The sequence below is a fragment of the Acanthamoeba castellanii genome, assembly GCF_000313135.1.
Source record: "Acanthamoeba castellanii str. Neff unplaced genomic scaffold scf7180000084762, whole genome shotgun sequence".
Taxonomy (NCBI): domain Eukaryota; phylum Discosea; order Longamoebia; family Acanthamoebidae; genus Acanthamoeba; species Acanthamoeba castellanii.
The window spans coordinates 135,896-152,546 of NW_004457518.1; the positions used below are offsets into that span (position 1 = coordinate 135,896).

General features: G+C 61.1%; 7 protein-coding genes across 7 annotated transcripts; 4 read left to right on the plus strand and 3 right to left on the minus strand.

The window, feature by feature from the left end:
* Nucleotides 1-12: 12 nt before the first annotated feature.
* Nucleotides 13-1,178, plus strand: ACA1_233410 (NFX1type zinc finger-containing protein 1, putative; the record flags this gene model as incomplete). The annotated part of the gene is made up of 6 exons (XM_004340959.1): nucleotides 13-74; nucleotides 149-406; nucleotides 506-645; nucleotides 728-818; nucleotides 911-1,036; nucleotides 1,130-1,178. The coding sequence occupies 6 exons, from the start codon at nucleotides 13-15 to the stop codon at nucleotides 1,176-1,178; spliced, it is 726 nt and encodes a 241-aa protein (XP_004341007.1).
* A 122-nt stretch (nucleotides 1,179-1,300) lies between these two features.
* ACA1_233420 (uncharacterized protein) lies at nucleotides 1,301-2,679 on the plus strand (the record flags this gene model as incomplete). The annotated part of the gene is made up of 6 exons (XM_004340960.1): nucleotides 1,301-1,446; nucleotides 1,566-1,706; nucleotides 1,786-1,895; nucleotides 1,925-2,298; nucleotides 2,366-2,455; nucleotides 2,533-2,679. The coding sequence occupies 6 exons, from the start codon at nucleotides 1,301-1,303 to the stop codon at nucleotides 2,677-2,679; spliced, it is 1,008 nt and encodes a 335-aa protein (XP_004341008.1).
* A 208-nt stretch (nucleotides 2,680-2,887) lies between these two features.
* Nucleotides 2,888-5,619, minus strand: ACA1_233430 (uncharacterized protein; the record flags this gene model as incomplete). The annotated part of the gene is made up of 13 exons (XM_004340961.1): nucleotides 2,888-2,927; nucleotides 2,953-3,236; nucleotides 3,350-3,429; nucleotides 3,516-3,671; nucleotides 3,750-3,824; nucleotides 3,925-4,008; nucleotides 4,084-4,155; nucleotides 4,232-4,378; nucleotides 4,764-4,847; nucleotides 4,927-4,998; nucleotides 5,080-5,189; nucleotides 5,276-5,429; nucleotides 5,532-5,619. 13 exons carry the CDS (start codon nucleotides 5,617-5,619, stop codon nucleotides 2,888-2,890), a joined length of 1,446 nt encoding a protein of 481 aa, XP_004341009.1.
* Nucleotides 5,620-6,188: 569 nt separating this feature from the next.
* ACA1_233440 (uncharacterized protein) lies at nucleotides 6,189-8,141 on the minus strand (the record flags this gene model as incomplete). Its single annotated transcript, XM_004340962.1, has 1 exon — nucleotides 6,189-8,141. A coding segment is annotated over one exon (1,953 nt), but the record flags the coding sequence as incomplete, so codon positions are not given.
* A 553-nt stretch (nucleotides 8,142-8,694) lies between these two features.
* On the plus strand, nucleotides 8,695-13,746 carry ACA1_233450 (serine/threonine protein kinase, putative; the record flags this gene model as incomplete). The annotated part of the gene is made up of 2 exons (XM_004340963.1): nucleotides 8,695-11,321; nucleotides 11,439-13,746. 2 exons carry the CDS (start codon nucleotides 8,695-8,697, stop codon nucleotides 13,744-13,746), a joined length of 4,935 nt encoding a protein of 1,644 aa, XP_004341011.1.
* Nucleotides 13,747-13,801: 55 nt separating this feature from the next.
* ACA1_233460 (uncharacterized protein) lies at nucleotides 13,802-14,380 on the minus strand (the record flags this gene model as incomplete). Its single annotated transcript, XM_004340964.1, has 1 exon — nucleotides 13,802-14,380. The coding sequence occupies one exon, from the start codon at nucleotides 14,378-14,380 to the stop codon at nucleotides 13,802-13,804; it is 579 nt and encodes a 192-aa protein (XP_004341012.1).
* Nucleotides 14,381-14,640: 260 nt separating this feature from the next.
* ACA1_233470 (uncharacterized protein) lies at nucleotides 14,641-16,306 on the plus strand (the record flags this gene model as incomplete). The annotated part of the gene is made up of 3 exons (XM_004340965.1): nucleotides 14,641-14,695; nucleotides 14,793-15,298; nucleotides 15,368-16,306. 3 exons carry the CDS (start codon nucleotides 14,641-14,643, stop codon nucleotides 16,304-16,306), a joined length of 1,500 nt encoding a protein of 499 aa, XP_004341013.1.
* Between the last annotated feature and the right edge of the window lie 345 nt (nucleotides 16,307-16,651).

Here is a 16,651-nt window from a genome sequence, read left to right on the forward strand (position 1 = left end):
GCGAAAGCCCCGATGGGCGGCTGCATGCTCAAGTGCGACTCGCGTTTGCCCTGCGGCCACGCCTGCACCCTGAAGTACGCCGCCGACAGTAGCACGGGTCTGGCGCGCACAACTCACAGCGTGGTGGTGGTGGGTGGTGGGGCCACAGCTGTCATCCGGATGACTCGCTGCATGAAGAGATCAAGTGCTATAGCAAGTGCGCCAAAAAACGGGAGTGTCAGCACGCCTGTCCGCTAAAGTGTTGGCAGCCATGCGGCGACTGCCGCGTGCGAGTACGCAAGACGCTGCCCTGCGGTCACACGACCAGCCAGCCGTGCTATCTCGCGCCGGAGCTATGCGTGTGCGACTATCCGTGCACCAAGGGCCTGCCGTGTGGCCACAACGCAGTCGTGCCTTGCCACCAGGCGTACGCCCACATTCCTCGCCCTCCATTCAACTCTGGTGGCTACTGACCCGAATTGTGCTGTTTGTGTGCGCGCGATTGACAATTTGGTTGTTTCATCAGACCTGAGCTGGTGGTCTGCAAGGCCAAGTGCGAGGCAGTGTTGCCCTGCGGACACCCGTGTACGGGAACGTGCAGCTCGTGCGAGCAGGGCAACAACCACGTCGCATGCACCAAGAAGTGCGAGCGGACACTCGTGTGCGGTAAGCCTTCAACTTGACGACACATCCGCCACTTGTGTCCTCTTTTCGCCCAACCCACCCGGACTAACTGCGCTCTGGGCAGGACATCCGTGCGACTCGCCGTGCGTCAAAGACTGTCCGCCGTGCAAGAGGAAATGCGCCAACAAGTGCGTGCACAGCACGTGCAACCTAAAGTGCCGGATGCCTTGCATTCCATGTACCCCACCACCCACTGCCTTCACGCCGCCTAAGGATTAGGCCATCACTCACGCCCGGCTGGCTGCAGGCACGGAGCCTTGCGCCTGGCGCTGCGAGCACGTGACGTGTCCGTCACTCTGCGGCGAGCCGTGCGACCGCCCTCCTTGCAACGAGCCCTGCAAGTTGGCGCTTCCCTGCGGCCATCCCTGCATTGGTAATGCGCCCCCACCCACTCTCAACCTTGCATGTTGGCAATCTTTGTGAGCTGATGATGGCTTTTCTCTGTATTTCTTTCCTGGTTTTCCAGGTCTCTGCGGCGAGCCGTGTCCTACGTGGTGCTTCACCTGCACCCCTGAAGAAGAGGAGACCATCATTCTGATGCCTCTGCGAGACCTTGAGTCGGATCGCTTTCTCCAGGTTTGATCCCATGGAGCGTGAGAGCTCGCGCGGGCGTGAGCGTGACTGACGTGGTGTTGTGATGGGACTGGTGCGACAGTTGATCGATTGCCAGCACGTGTTCGAGGTCAGCGGGCTGGACAGCTGGATGAACCAGCAGGCCCAGAACACCGCCATACAGCTCCCCCACTGCCCCAACTGCAGGACACCCATCCGCCAAACCTACCGGTACACACTCCCCCACCGACTTAGGTCAAGGCGGCTCTCCCCTCATTGCGCGTGTGCGATTGTGTGTGTGTGTGTGTGTGTGTGTGCGTGTGCGTGTGCGTGCGATTGCGTATGTGCAGGTATGGAAATGTGGTGAAGCAGAAGTTGCAGGACATTGAGGGAGTCAAGCGACGCCTCCGCGAGCGGCAGAAGCAACTAAGACAGGCCGTCCGAGAGACCAAGACGCAGGCGAGTGCCCTCATCGCAGACCTCGACAAGGGGTGCGTTCGCTCCCGCGCCACAGCCCCATTGACACCAGTTGTTCGTTCTTCTGGTCCTGATGCTGATGAATGACCACAGTCGGCAGCACGAAGAAGAACTGATACGCGAGATGCACGAGCTGAAGAAGCGTCTGTCACGCCCACTGGGCGAGGACGAATTGCACGTGATTCAGCAACAGCTCAGCATGCGTATATATATGCCCCTTCCCGTCGCATAGATGTAAACACCCTGATGGGCCTGACCGTCTTCGTGCTGCTGCTGCTGCTGCCTGTCACAGTGGCGTCCTATATCAGGCTCAGGCGCAATGTGGGCGAGAAGGCCAAGGCTCCGCTGATCTACACGGTCCGCTTGGACAAGCTGAAGAGGGACATGCTGGCCGTCCATGTCGAGCTACCCGAGCTGCTGGCCATGACACGCGACTTCTACCAGGTCACGATCGAGTTCTTGGTCGAGGTCGTGCGGCAGGAACAGATGGGGACAGACCTGCTCGGTCGCCTGGGCACACTCGAGCGTGAGCTCAGGGCCAACCAACGGCCGACCCTCGCGGACACTGAAAGGTGGCGCGCAGCGGTCGACAAGCTGCAGCAGGAGGTACGTACATACGGCGGCGATTGAGACGGCACGCTAACGAACGTTTTTCCTTCATTCTTTCTTTTAGGGACTGGGCGTCGACAAGAAGACGTTGCAGCTGGTCATCCAGGCCATGACGAAGGAAGGAGGCAGCGGCCACTGGTTCAAATGCCCCAACGTACGCTCTGCACCACCTTCTTTCGCCTTGGGCGATCTTGGGTCTTGGTCCAACCCACTGGGGTGGGTGGTGCGCAGGGACACTTTTATTTCATCGGCGAATGCGGAGGGGCCATGGAGGAGGGCGTCTGCCCTGACTGCCACGCCACTGTGGGAGGCCACAGCCACAGGTGCGGCCCACAGTCCCACATAGTACTTTGTTTCCTCTTCACACTCATGCGGTGACGGGCAGGCTGCGCGGGGACAACACACACGCCGCAATCGATGGAAGCTCAGGTCCTGCCTGGCCCCAATAGCCAGCGCAGGAAGAGATGTGGCCAAGGCCTAAGGTCAGCGCCTGCCTGTCATGTACCCGTGAAAGGTTGTCGCGTGCTGCTCTTTATTACACCACTTCTCGGTTCCCGTTTCCACACAAACTCAGAGCAGCAGAGGATCAACAGAGGATGCCGAGAATGCAGCCCTTCTTTGATGGACTTGGCGAAGCTGATCTGGAAGGACTCTGCGAGGGAGGCAGTGAAGGGCTCGGCGAAGGCGTCACCGAGATCGATGGAGTGGCTGACCTGCTCGGGCTCGGTGTGGCGCTTGGTGTCGGGGTGATGGAGGGCGTCCTCGATGTCGATGGAGTCGCCGAGCTGGTGGGGCTGGGCGTGAGGCTTGGGCTGGGCGTAACGGAGGGCGTCCTCGTGACGGAGGGCGTGGCCGAGCTGGTGGGCGTGGTGGAGGGCGTGGGGGACTGGGTCGTGCGCGAGGGACTCGCCGACGGGCTCCTGCTGGGTGAGGGCCTGATGCAACCCGCGTCTGTGATGCGTGGTTCCGAGCGATGATTGTCGGTGGTTTGGGTGAGCAGGTTCCATCGCGCAGCGCAACAAGTCTTCAAAGGAGGCGTACAAGTGACGGTGTTGCCAGCAGAGATGGAGATGTTGTAAGCACCCGTGCAGTTGTTACAGCTGATCGCTGGCTCATAGCTTACGGCACCTGGAGCGTGAACGTAAACAAGTCAAGCGTTCTAAAGTCAGCGACAGCAGAAGGGGTCAAGGAGCACAGTTAGAGAGGAGGCGTACATGTCTGGTTGACAGCAGAGACGAATATGGTGCCTGATACCAAGAGCACATCTTCGGCCTGAAAGTTGACTCCTATTCCGCCGGTCTCGGCATTGATCGTGGTGTTCCCTTGCGCGAACCACGACGAAGATGGAACGGAAGTGTAGGAGTTCACACCTGTGGAGGAAATGTGTTGGCACACACACACACGAGGGGCAATATAGGGAATAGAATAGAATAAAAGTGGGAACAAACCGCTGCCGTAGATGTAGTTGAGAATGGTGACATCGCCAGTTTGAGTCCATGAAGCGTTGAAGGACAATACAACGCCTGATGATGATGATGATGACAGCGATGATGATGATGTCAGCTCAGCCGTCTGTGTGTTGCGTCGCTCCTGCACTTCATCGCGTCAGAAAGAAGAGGGTACCGGTAGAACTTTTACCGAGGTCAATCGAGGCCGGGCCTGTCTGATTCCAGATTCCCCCGCTGATGTACACGCCCGTTTTGTCCGCTGATGAAAGGCTAAGGCGTGAGTTGTGGCCAGACAAGACAACAGAGAGTAGTGCTGTTGTGGGAAAACACGTACTCTCTGATTTGTTGGTTCCCGTGACGGTGATCGAGTTCCCCTGCAACCAAACCGACTTGGAAACGTACACCCCTACATTGGGCAGAGGTGAGCGAGCGATCAGTAAGGAGCGGATGCTGGTGGACTGAGCCTGGTGTAGTGAACGAACCATCAGCGGACTGGCCAAGGGCGACGGTGACGGTGCCGGTTTGGTTCCAATAGCTTCCGTCCACGAGATAGATAGCTGTGGCGTCGTAGGCTTCCACATAGACGTCACCCTCTTGAATCCACGTCGTGTGGTCGTACACATAGAATGCTGGAAAAGAAGGACTGTGAGCTGTCTTCACCACCACCCCACTATCTTCTTGCTCAGCTGTTAACTGACGTACCCAGGCTGGACCTGCCGGCTCGGCGTACGGACACGTTCGCTCTCTGGTACCAGGTGCAGCCGTACGACTCATGCATGGCTGAGGCGGTGAAAAAATGGATTAGCCCCAAAAAAGAGAGAAGGAACACCAGAGAGGGAAGAAGAGAGTGCGCTACCCCAACACATCTTGTTGGCGCAGTCAACGTCCACGTTCTCGTTTTGGTACCAAGTACCACTGGCCAAGACGGCTGGATGATGAGATCAGACATATGTATATATAGTGAGAAGGGCGGGCTGGTGAATCAAGGAGGGAGTGAGCGATCCCTATGCGTACCATAGTTGCTCATGCTGTCACCCGCCAAGGTGATGTTGAGAGGCGCGTTTTGGTTGAAGACCACACCATAGCCCAGCGAAAGACCTGTGTGTCACAGGCACGAGTTGTGGTTATTATCACATCGCCCATCGCACATTATTGAACAAAGTTGTGGAAAGGGTACCCTGGTAGCAGTCGATGAGGGTGAGCGGGGTGGCGAGGTTGAACGGACCTTTGCCTGATTCCACGCTAAGTCCTATTCATCACAGTGATGATGCGTTCTCTCAATCTTGGGGGGTTACGAGTGTTGACGACCATTGGATGGACTGGTACGTACCCAAGCCGTAAATGGTGAGAGGACCGCCTTGGATGGTCAGAGCACCAACCACGTTTACCAGGGAGGTCCATCGGTTCGTCGTCACCAGCGTGACGCCAGCTGGATCAATGCTGATAGTAAATAGAAATCATCAGCCGATCTCAGTCAGTTGTCTCAAGCTTCACCACTTCGGGGCAAGAAGCTACGTCGTACGTACTTCAAGATGACGGAGTAAGAAGACACGCGACCGTTCTCGTTGTAGGTGCCCGCAGCGACGTTGACCACGTTCGTGACGTTGGGTCCTTGTTGCAACAGGCTGGCGAAGGCAGAGGTGAGGTTGGCGTAGTCGCATCCGCTCGTGCACACTGACACTGCCACCACAAAGATGTGGTCAGGCAGGCCTCTCATAGCAGAGGGAAAAAGTCAAGGGTGGTCCAAAGCGGAGAGACTTGCGGGAGACTTAGTTGAGGTACCCGAGACGGCGGAGGAAGGCCGAATCGTCAGCCCAAGGACGAAGCAGGCGACCACCGCCAAGAAGGAGAGGTGGCGAGCGTTGTACATGGCTTGCTGGTGAGTACTTTGGGTTTGAGGCAATAGAGCAATAGCGCATGCGAAGAGGCAGCCAAGCTTTTGAAGACCACCGGCCACCTGGTCCTCCACTCTCCTTGGGCAACCAAACCGGTGGGATTGGCTCGTGGTCAAGATGACAAGACTTGTGGTCGCAGCGGTTCAAACGGCGACACATACATCATGCGTCATGCACACGACAAAGACGACGCCCCACCAAGCGGGTAGTCCTCCTCGTTGTCAACGTCGGTAAAGTCACTGGTGCTGGAGCAGGACGGTCAAGTAAACGTTACGCCTCCGCTCGAGACGACCGCTGCCGATGTGTGCAAATGTTGGAGATTGAAAGGGAAGGACAAAGCTACAAGAGCGGATGGGTGTTGCTCTTTTTTTTTTTCCTTTTGTTTTCCTCTCGCTTTGTGTTTTATTATTTATTTGTGGGACAAGAAGGGGATGTAATAGAGGCCAGAAAGGGTTATGGTACAAAAATATATATATTTACTGGTTTCTATCTTTACACACGAAAATGAGAGAATTATTATAGGCTGAACCGCGAGGTTACGCGCTCAGACCGGAGCGAGGACGGTGGGGAGGACGACGCGGTAGATGTCGGCGCTGGGGGGCGAGTCGAAGCGGGCGTCCTTGTCGGCGCCGCCCACGATCCAGATCTCGAAGCCCTCGGGCGTGACGCGGTCGAAGTGCGCGGCACCGATCCTGCCGACGGGAATGCTGCCCTCGACGCGCAGGCTGAGGTCCTCCCAGCGGCTGGCCCCGATGTCGGTGAAGTTGACATTGAGCGCCCAGAAGTCGGTGGTGCCGTTGCCGAAGAAGTTGTAGCCACCGAAGATGATCATGGCCTTGTGCACCGGGTCCCACACGCCGATGCCGCCCGAGCGTTCGCGGGGCTTGGGGCCGGGCAGGTTGAGGCGGGTCCAGACGCGGGTGCCAAAGTCAAAGGCCCACAGGTCGTCGTACACGTTCGAGTCTACCCAGTCAAGCGGCAGGCTGGGGTCGGGCGTGATGGACGTGTTCTGGCTCTGGTTGCCGAAGCCGGCGTGGACCAGCAGCAAGTCGAGCTCGGGGATGTAGGCCGTGTTGGCCCACGCGCGGCCCAGCGGGACGGGCGAGCCGGCAGCGGGCTCCACGACGCGCCAACCCTGCGAGGGGGTGTGGACAATGATGTCGGAGAAGACGCCCTTGGTCTGGGCGAAGAAGCGGGGCAGCGTGTTGCCGAGGCCGCCGAAGATGCAGGTCTGACGCTCGCCGGTGGCCGGGTCGACGCGGTAGAAGCGGGCCGCGGCGGCGCGGGCCACCAGGTCGGCCTCGACGTGGCGCAGCGGGATCTCGGTCCAGGCGCCCGTCGCGGCGTTGTAGACGTACTCGTTGTGCTGGATGGTGTCGATGAACTGGCCCGGGTTCTTGGGGTCGGGCGTGCGGAAGGCGCCGCGGCCGCCGATGACACGCACCAGGTTGCTCGAGCTGCCCATGGCCATGGTGGCGTCGCATCGGGCGGCCGGGCCGTCGACGTCGGTCAGCTGGAACCACTCCTGGTCATCGACGTTGAGCACGAAGGTGGCGTTGGACAGCTTGGCCTGGGTCACCTGGGTCGACTCGGTCAGACCGCCGTTCATGTAGAAGACCCGACGCTCGGGATCGTAGACGCCCACCGAGTCGAAGTAGGCCGGCGGCAGCTGGCCGGTCGCCGGGATGAGGTTCCAGTGGATCTTGCCGTCGGTGTAGGTGGGCAGCGGGCACTTGGCCTTGACGACCGCCTTGCACTGCTCCTTGCCGGGCACAAACGCGGGCCAAGGCTTCTGCACGGCGTCGACCCCGTCTTCGTAGGAGAGCACGCCGGCGGCTTGGAGGACCGGCACGCGGCCGGCGTCGGCGAACTCGAGCCACTCGACGAGCTGGATCACCTGTTTGTTGCCGTTACCGACCGCGCGCAGCTTGCCTACGATGGCGGCGTTGACCACCTGACGCACACCGGTGCTGCGCACATGAGTGGAGAACTTCCACTGCACGCTCACGCGACGGTCCTTCCAATCGGCCATGATGCCGCCCTGCGGGATCACGACCGTGGTGTTGGTGTACTGGGCGACAAAGGTGTCGAAGGCCTCGAGCGTGGCGGCGTAGTCGAGCTTGGCCGCCGGGTAGGCCACGAGGACGTCGGTAGCGAGCACCTGGGCCAGCTCGGTCCGGTTGGGCTTGGCCCACGCGCCGGCGTACTTGAGGACCGCGTTGCGCAGCTTGGCCTCGTTGCCGTTGAACTGGCTCTGCGGGCTCTCGCCTCCGTAGACCACGTTCTGGGCCGATGCCATTGTGATCATCATCAGGACCGCGAGGGCGGCCCCGACAATCGCGACCGTGGTGTAGGTGGCGGCTCTCATGGTGGACTGGGGAGCTCCGGTAGGTAGCAGTGCGGTGCGAGAGTACTCTGACTGAGAGTGAATGTGTGTTGGGTTGAAGTGTGTTGAGGTTTCTGTTGCTTGGCCCTTTGAGGGCAACTCACTTTTATACCTGGACAGACTGCAGTGAAAAGGCGAAAGCATCGCGCCTTGGCACTCCCCTATCGGCGACGTAACGGTGTAGCCGTGAGTGGAGTAATGGTGGAGCTGAGCCGTTGACGCACACTTCGTGCCAGCCGCCATCAACTCTATTTTGACCTGGTAATCAAAGGTGGAAACTCAGCGATCACTCTCCATTTGCGTCAGTGCATGCTACGGAGACCTCGTGCCGACTAGGCAATCCCGCTATCAGAACTCGCGAGGTGCACCAATTAGAAGTAGGACCTTGCAACAAGGTAACAAAAACGAGCTCGTGTATTGCCGAGCCGGCAGCCGATTGGCCGGCGAAATGTTTCAGCGCTTTTCTGGGTAGAACTCTAATTAGGGTTGATACCTAAAACTAAAGTTGGAGCAATCTGGCCTATCATCCTCTTCCGCCATACACGCATCGGCCAATCATCACCATGTTGCCTCGAGCACTTACTTAGGTCGCGGAGTAGCGAAAGGGTACCTTTCCAACAACCACTCCGCCAAAGAAAAGAACAACTTTGAAGCAGCTGCCATCATGGGGCACCAGGGCCTCTTCGTCCTGGCCGTCGTGTTGGCCCTTTTTTTCACTCTCCAGGCCGCGCAGGGCCTGGTCCTGGTGGGCTCTGGACCCTTCCACGCTGCGCTCTTCGAGCGCTTGTCGACCGACTACGCCTTCCAGCGCGATGACGTCAAGCTGGCCTACTCTCTGGCCCCCCCGGCCGACACCTGCCAAGCCCTCGCCCTCTACGACCAGGGCCTGGTCGATTTTGTGTCGACTTCGTACCCCATGGCCACCGACGACGCCTGTGGCCCCCCCGGCGGCACCCCCTACAACAGCTCCACCGACGCGCTGGTCCAGGTGCCCGTCGCCGCCACCGCCGTCGCGCTCGGCTACCGGCTCGACGCGCTCAACACGGGCAACGAGACTGAGCTGGTCCTCAGCGCCGCCATTCTCGTGGGCATTCTGAACGGTACCGTCACCCATTGGGACCACCCGCTCGTAACGGGTCTCAACCCGACGTTGCTGGGTGGCTTCGCCGGACCCATCACGCTGGTCTACTCGTCCCGGCGCAACAGCCCCGGCAACATCGGCGATGTGCTGGAAGCGGCCCTGCGCTCGGCCAGCCCGGCCTTTGGCGCGTGGCTCGACTCGTCGTACGGCGGCAACCTCACGTTGGCCCTCGCCGCGTGCCCGGCCGCGGTCGAAGCGGCCGACCCGGTGGGTTCGGTAAATGCCACCGACGGCGCCATCACCTACTGCCCCATCGAGGAGGCCAGCAAGAGGGGCCTCCCGCACGCGTCGATGATGAACCGCGCGGGCTACAAGGTCAAGGCCAACGCGGCATCGGTGGCCGCGGCCATGGGCACCCTCGCCGCCAATGCGACGATGACGCAGAAGCTGTCGATCGTCAACACGGCCGCCAACGGGTCGTGGCCGCTGGCCAACATGGTACTGGCCACGATGCGGCTTAACCGCCGGCTGGTGGAGAAGAAGGTGGACTGCCTCTACATCCGCGAGACCCTCTCCTTTCTGAGCTGGTCGCAGATCAACAGCGCCGCTGCGGGGTCGGCCGGCCAGCTGGGCTTCTACGCGCTGTCGTTCGGCTACAAGCGGCTGGGGACCAATCTTCTGCAGAGCGTGCTGTGCAACGGCGTGCCGGCGGTGGGCAAGGGCATCCTGTTCGGCAACGGGTCGCCCAACGAGGTCTACCAGACGCTGACGCAGTCGTTCAGCAGCAATTCGTTCAGCCTCAAGTACTTCGGGAGCACGACGGCGGGCGGCATCGCGGCGCTCAAGGCCCGCGAGGCCGACTTTGCCATCATCTCGACGGCGCTGTCGCCGGCCGATCAGCTGGCGATGCCCCACGTGAAGCCGGTGCCGTTCACGGCCATGGCCATCGCGCCGGCCTACAACATCCCGGCCATCTCGGGCCTGGCCTCGCTGGTGCTCTCCATGGAGGTCATCTCCGACATCTACATGGACCGCATCACCAAGTGGAACCACCCGGACATCGTCGCGCTCAACCCGCTCCTCAACGGCTCGCTGCCCAACGCCGACATCCGGCTCATCTACCAGTCCACCTTCAGCACCATCACCTACATCTACTCTCGCGCCCTGTCCCTCGTCGTGCCCGAGTTCAGCCAGAACATCAACTGGGGCTACACGATCGACTTCCCGGCCGCGGACAACCCCAACACCGTGGGCGTGGACAGCCTCGACGTCATGCAGGTGGTGCAGGACACGCCCAACTCGCTCGCCATGTGGACCTCCAACTACGACGCCAAGGAGCGCCAGGCCAAGCCTGCGAGCATGATCAACCGCGACGGCGAGACCGTAGCGGTGAGCCAGGACACCATGGCCTCGTCTATCAACGCCCTCATCGCCGAGAGCCCCGTCGAGATCTTCTGGGCGCCCGGCCCCAACAGCTGGCCCATCCTCACCGTCAACTCGCTCCTGCTGGACACCCGCCAGCAGGGCGACTGCGCCCGGCTCGAGTCCCTCGTCGAGTGGCTCTACTGGAGCCAGACCTCGGCCGACGCCCTGGGCACCATCTTCGCGTCGGGCCTGGGCGTGCCCTCGGCCTCGGGTCCCTTCGTCAAGGCCATGCTCCTCAACTACGTCGCCGACATCAAGTGCGACGACGAGCCTGTGAGCGCGCTGGCCGGCTGCATCCACAACGGCACCCTGTGCTCGGACATGGGCAGCTGCATCCAGGGCAGCTGCTTCTGCGACGAGGGCCGCACGGGCGCGTGGTGCGAGGAGTGGAAGCAGGACTCGTCGTCCGCCGACACGGTCCTCATCGTGCTGCTGAGCGTGATCATACCGCTGGCGCTGCTGCTGCTCCTGGTGCTGGCCCTGGTGGTGGTCTTCGTCTGCTGGCAGCAGCGGCGGCGGAACAACGCCCAGGAGGACTGGCAGATCCTGCCCGAGATGCTCGAGTTCGGCGAGTCGCTGGGCAACGGCAGCTACGGCGAGGTGCACAAGGCCATGTGGAAGGGCACCGAGGTGGCGGTCAAGGTGATCAAGCGCGCCGACGTGACGCGCGAGATGGAGGCCAGCTTCAAGGACGAGGCGCGCACCATGGCCCGGCTGCGGCACCCCAACGTGGTCCTCTTCATGGCCGCCTGCACCAAGCCTCCCAACATGTGCATTGTCATGGAGTACATGGCTCTCGGCTCCCTCTGGTATGTGCACATACCTCACATTCCTTCCCCCCCATTCCTCCATTCTTTGGTTGTTAGTTGTGTTGACGCTTGGCGATTGGTTGTTGCACGCAGGGATCTGATCCACAACGAGCTGGTGGCGAGCATCCCGCCCAAGCTCAAGGTCAAGATCCTGTACCAGGCGGCCAAGGGCATGCACTTCCTCCACTCGTCGGGCATCGTGCATCGCGACCTCAAGTCGCTCAATCTGCTGCTCGACAACAAGTGGAACGTCAAGGTGGGCGACTTCGGGCTCACCGCCTTCAAGGACTCGCTGGGCAAGGGCGCCGACACCGTGGCGCAGGGCACCATTCACTGGTCGGCCCCCGAGGTGCTCTCTGAGGATCCCAACGTCGACCACTCGCTCGCCGACGTCTACTCGTTCGGCGTCGTCATGTGGGAGCTCGTCACGCGGGCCTACCCTTACACCGGCCTCAGCCCCGCCCAGATCGCCGTCTCCGTCATCCGCGATCAGCTGCGCCCGTCGGCCCTGCACAAGTACGGCTATCTGAGCGTTGAGGAGCAGAGGCTCGTGGAGATCCTGGAGCGCTGCTGGAGCCAGGACTACACCATGCGACCCACGTTCCTCGAGATCATGACCCAGCTGGCCGACCTGAGCAAGGAGGCCGGCGCGGGCACGAGCCGCAGCAGCAGCAGCAGCACCACCCACTCGACCCTGATGGCCGGCTACGATAGCAACCTGACCACCACCGGCCTGGGCGACACGATCTCGATGTCGTCGAGCAGCAAGAACGAGCGCTCGACGTCCACAAACGGCGATGATGATGTCGGCCTGCCGGTCGTGGCCGGCCGAATGGGCGGCGGCGGTGGAGAGGCGGCAGCCAAGGCGCCGCTGTCGGTGCCCCGAACCGACGTGTCGTTCGTAGTGTGCGACCTCCGGCGGTTCGCCGAGGTGTGGCACGCCGACGCGGACGTGGCCAGCGACGCGATCGCGGCCTACATGCGGATCATCCGTCGTCGGGCCGGCGAGCACCGCGGCCACCTCTTCTCCCCGTCGCAGCTCAACAGCGGCGGAACCTGCATGCTGGCCTTCCACTCGCCCAGCGCGGCCGTGGCCTTCGCTGTCGCTGTGCAGACCGACGCCCTGCAGCACGACACGCTCGAGGGCCGCTCGCGGGTGGGCATTTCCGTCAAGCGAGGCCAGTGCCGCGCGCCTCCGGACGACTTCCTCAAGACAAGCTACGTCGACAAGGACTACAAGGAGGCCTGCATGGTCTGCGCGCACTGCGCCCCGCAGCGCATCGAGTGCTCGAAGGAGTTCGTGCAGTTGGCCCGTGAGACTGAGGCGTCGCTTTCGTTCTCTGAGCGCGGCGCCTACGCGCGCGTGCTCTTCGGCCAGGCAGCAGAGAACGAAGATGACGACGAACCGAACGAAAATGATGATGACGACGACGACGACGACGACTGCGGCAACGAGGGCTCGACGGCCATGTTCGACTGGGGCGGCTCGGCGTACGCGATGGACGGCCTATGCACGTCCAACTCGTGCAGCTTCATCATCGACCCGAAAAAGCTGTCGACCAACGAGAAGGACAGCATCGGCGAGGGCACCTACGGCCGCGTGTACACGGGCAGCTACCTGGGCACCGCCGTCGCGATCAAGACCCTCTTCGGCACCCAGATCAACGACGCGGCCATGCTGGGCATACGGCGCGAGGCCGCCATCCTGTCCGACCTGGACCACCCGCACATCGTCAAGCTCATCGGCCTCTCGCACTCGAGCGCAGGCACGTGCCTGGTGATGGAGCTGATGCCAAAGGGCAGCCTCGAGCAGCTGCTGTACGGCGGCAAGGCCAAGGCTCTGCGGTATGAGGACAAGATGCGGATACTTCGCGACACGGCTCTGGGCCTGGGCTTCCTGCACGAGCGGGGCATCGTGCACCGGGACATCAAGCCCTCCAACCTGCTCATCGACAGCAACGGGGCCGTCAAGGTGGGCGACTTCGGCTTTGCCACAACCAAGCTCGACACCATGACGCGATGCGGCAGCCCCGTGTGGATGGCCCCCGAGACCCTGGCCGCCCCTCTGTCCACCGCGGAAGACCAACCGGCCGCCAAGGAGGAGGGCTTCCGATACGACGCCAAGGCCGACGTGTACTCGTTCGGTATCGTCATGTGGCAGGTGCTGACTCAGAAGCGGCCCTACGAGGCTCCCAACGGCGGCGAGAAGCCCTTCTACCAGCTCATCCAGGAGATCACCCGCGGCGTGCGCCCCACGATTCCCGGCGACTGCCCCGACCACTTCGGCAAGATGCTCCAGGCCTGCTGGCACCAGAAGGCCCGCAAGAGACCGTCCATGGACGAGCTCGTCGTGTACTTTAACGCCCAGGTCGACCCCACGGCCGCGGGATTCTCAGTGTAGCTGCCTATTTTGGCTTGGTCTAAATGCGATTTTTGAAGCGTAAACCCTTCTTCAATCACGCTTGGACGAATTGGTAGAGCTCCTCGGCGAAATGCTGGCAGTTGCTGTCGATAAGGTGGTAATATTCGAGGTTACTGCTCGAGGCCTTGTTGACGAGGTCGTTCAGGCTTACGTTCCCGCCCCATCTAGTGGGGGCTGTGGACTTGAGCACTTCGCCGCGCAGCCACCGGTCCCCGACGATGTTCAACCCCTTCTTGTCCGTGCGCACGCGAATGTTGCGCTTGTTGTGCTTGTCCATGTAGACAAGCGCCCCCGATTCGAGCGTGAGGATGACGTAGTGGTGGTGCGCGGCCTGTGTCGTGATCAGCATGCCACGCGCGAGAAGGGTGGCTCCCGCGTCCGCCATCTCGCCACCGATGTCGTCACCGACGATGTGGCAGTACATGACCTCCAGCAAGACCACTCGTTCGTTCCTGAGTTCGCTCGAGTCGGGAATGAGATTGTAGACTGGGGCGACGTGGCTTTGGCTTGCGATGACCGTTTCCTCCGCCACGACGCGGCCCGCTCCGTAGACGGTCAGGGCAAGGCTCGCTCCGCCGGTGAAGGGTGCCAGTCCTGCGCCGAGCAGGATCATTCCGGTGGAGGCCGCATTTCGAGACTGTGAGTTTCCCATCGCTGGTGGTGTTGCGGTGCGTTTGAGAGAGCGTTGGAGAATGCATAAGTTCCCGGTATGGTGAGCTTTAAATATTGCACTGTGATTTAGTCAACTTTAGTCGTGCCAAAGCTGTGAACGCACCGATTGGTGGCTCCGAAAATATTGCCTGTCGACACAGAGATTGCGGATCAACCGTAAGACTAAAATGGCTCGGCCTGGACCAAAAGTCATACAGCCACATGTACCACGCACCGACCCGCTACAACCCCCCTAACCCTGGAGCGAGAGCTCTAGGTGCGCCCCTAACCCTCATCGCCACCGCTTTTGTTTTGTTTGCTTTTTTTTCTTTGGTCCTTTGTTGACGGTGGCCTCTCTTTCGCAGCCGCCACAGCTCGCCGTGGAACCCAGAAGCGGGACAGGGAGTTGACGTTCCTCCGCGAGCTCTTGCCGCTCGTGCAGTGGATCTACGTGCGGCTCGCTGACCGCAGCGAACACCCCTCGGCTTTCTACCTGCCCGACCCCTCTCTCAAAAAACTCCTGGAGCAGACCCAGCGCACCAAGCCCACCACACCGAGAGACGTAGTCCGGGCCGAGCTGACCAAGTTCTTCCGCTCGATCCGGTTCACGGAGGTGGTCTGGTCCGACGTGGCGATGCCGGCGCATAGGCAAAACGTGTGGGTTGATCCAGAAGGCATCTTCACCCGGCTTCTCCCCTTAGCCCTTCCAGAGGCCATCAAGCACGCGATCAGCGAGCTGCACGAGATCCGCACGACCATCGCGGCCCCGCCGCCCATTCTAGCGCTGGCCTGGTTCTTCTACTACGAGGCCGGGGCAAAGGAAGAACGCTACGGTACCAAGCCGCAGTGGCGAGCTCACGTCTGGCACGCAGCATTGCAGGTGCGCCCAACTCAACTTCACAAAGTCAGACCCAGTGTATATGTTTGACCTGTGGTATGTTGTTGGCAGTTGTTCCGATCGGACACGATGGAGACAGCCAAGGCGTTCCTGTGCAACCTCGCGGGCAAGCGGTCGGTGAGCGCGGCAGTTGTGCTCCGCCGCAGGCAAGTGGACGCCGAGGATTGCGAAAAGCTGGCGGGTCTCCTCATCCACCTCGGCAACGCTGCCCTGTGGATGGACCGAGATTTCGAAACCTCTGACGCGCTCTTCCAGCTGGCCTACAAGATCACAGGCTGGCCTCATATTGCAGGCAACGTCTGTATGCGCATGTGGTACGCCCTGACGATACCGCGCAAGGGCCCTCAGCTGCTCCACAGCGCTGTCCGCGGGCTGTACGCTGCCCTCATGGCGCACCTACGCGCCGAGCCATCGTCGCGAGGTTATCGACCACCACACCGCGACCAGCTTGCCGCGTTAGCCGCGGTGCTTCCCGAGGGCCACGCGTGGAAGCTGGCGGAGGCGGCCAACCTGCTGTCCATGGGGCTGCGCATGTTGGCCCGAAGCGTGCCCAGCCACCTCGAAGCCGCCATCGAGTGGCTCGATCGCTCCCTCCTGTTCACTCGCGACCTTCCCGAACACGTCGTCATGGAGGCCCACATCAGGAGCAACTACGCCCGGGCGCTCATCGTCGCGGGGAGGGAGGACCTCGCATGGATTCATGCTGCCGAGGCGACGCGCCTCATCGGTACCGTGCCACCGCGAGGCACGCACTTCCTGCAGGAGACCATCTTCCACATCCGTTTCACCGACATCCTCGTCACCCCCCTGGAGCAGTTTGATGGGTCCGACGGCCAGCGCCTGCTTGACACCATGTGTAGGAACGCGCTGGCACCCGTGAAGGAGATCTACGGAGAGAGCGCGCCTGTGGTCGAGCAGTTCCACCAACAGCTTATCGGGTTGTCGGCCGCCCTGCTTGCCCGACAGCCATATGCTCCGCCCGGGTTCTAGGCGAGCACACAATCTTCCCCAATAAAACCACACATTTCAAAGGCAATTGGAGTGGTCTGTCGGACTGGAACGCTCCACCTTCAAGTCCTCCTTGAGTCCACCAAGGACCGGACGCGGACAGAGGAAAGGGTGGCTGGCTACTGTCACCGCCTACGGCGGTGATTCATATTACCTATCGGTTCGAGCCACTCTGTATGTTTAATCATTTATTCTTTTTAGTTACCGTGTAACGAAATACAAGAAGATAAAAGATTAAACAAGTCCTCGTATTGTTAGTTCTCTTTTTTCTCCTCATTCGTGCTGTATCGTCCATCGTGCGGACCCGCCGTGCGATCAGCCACTATC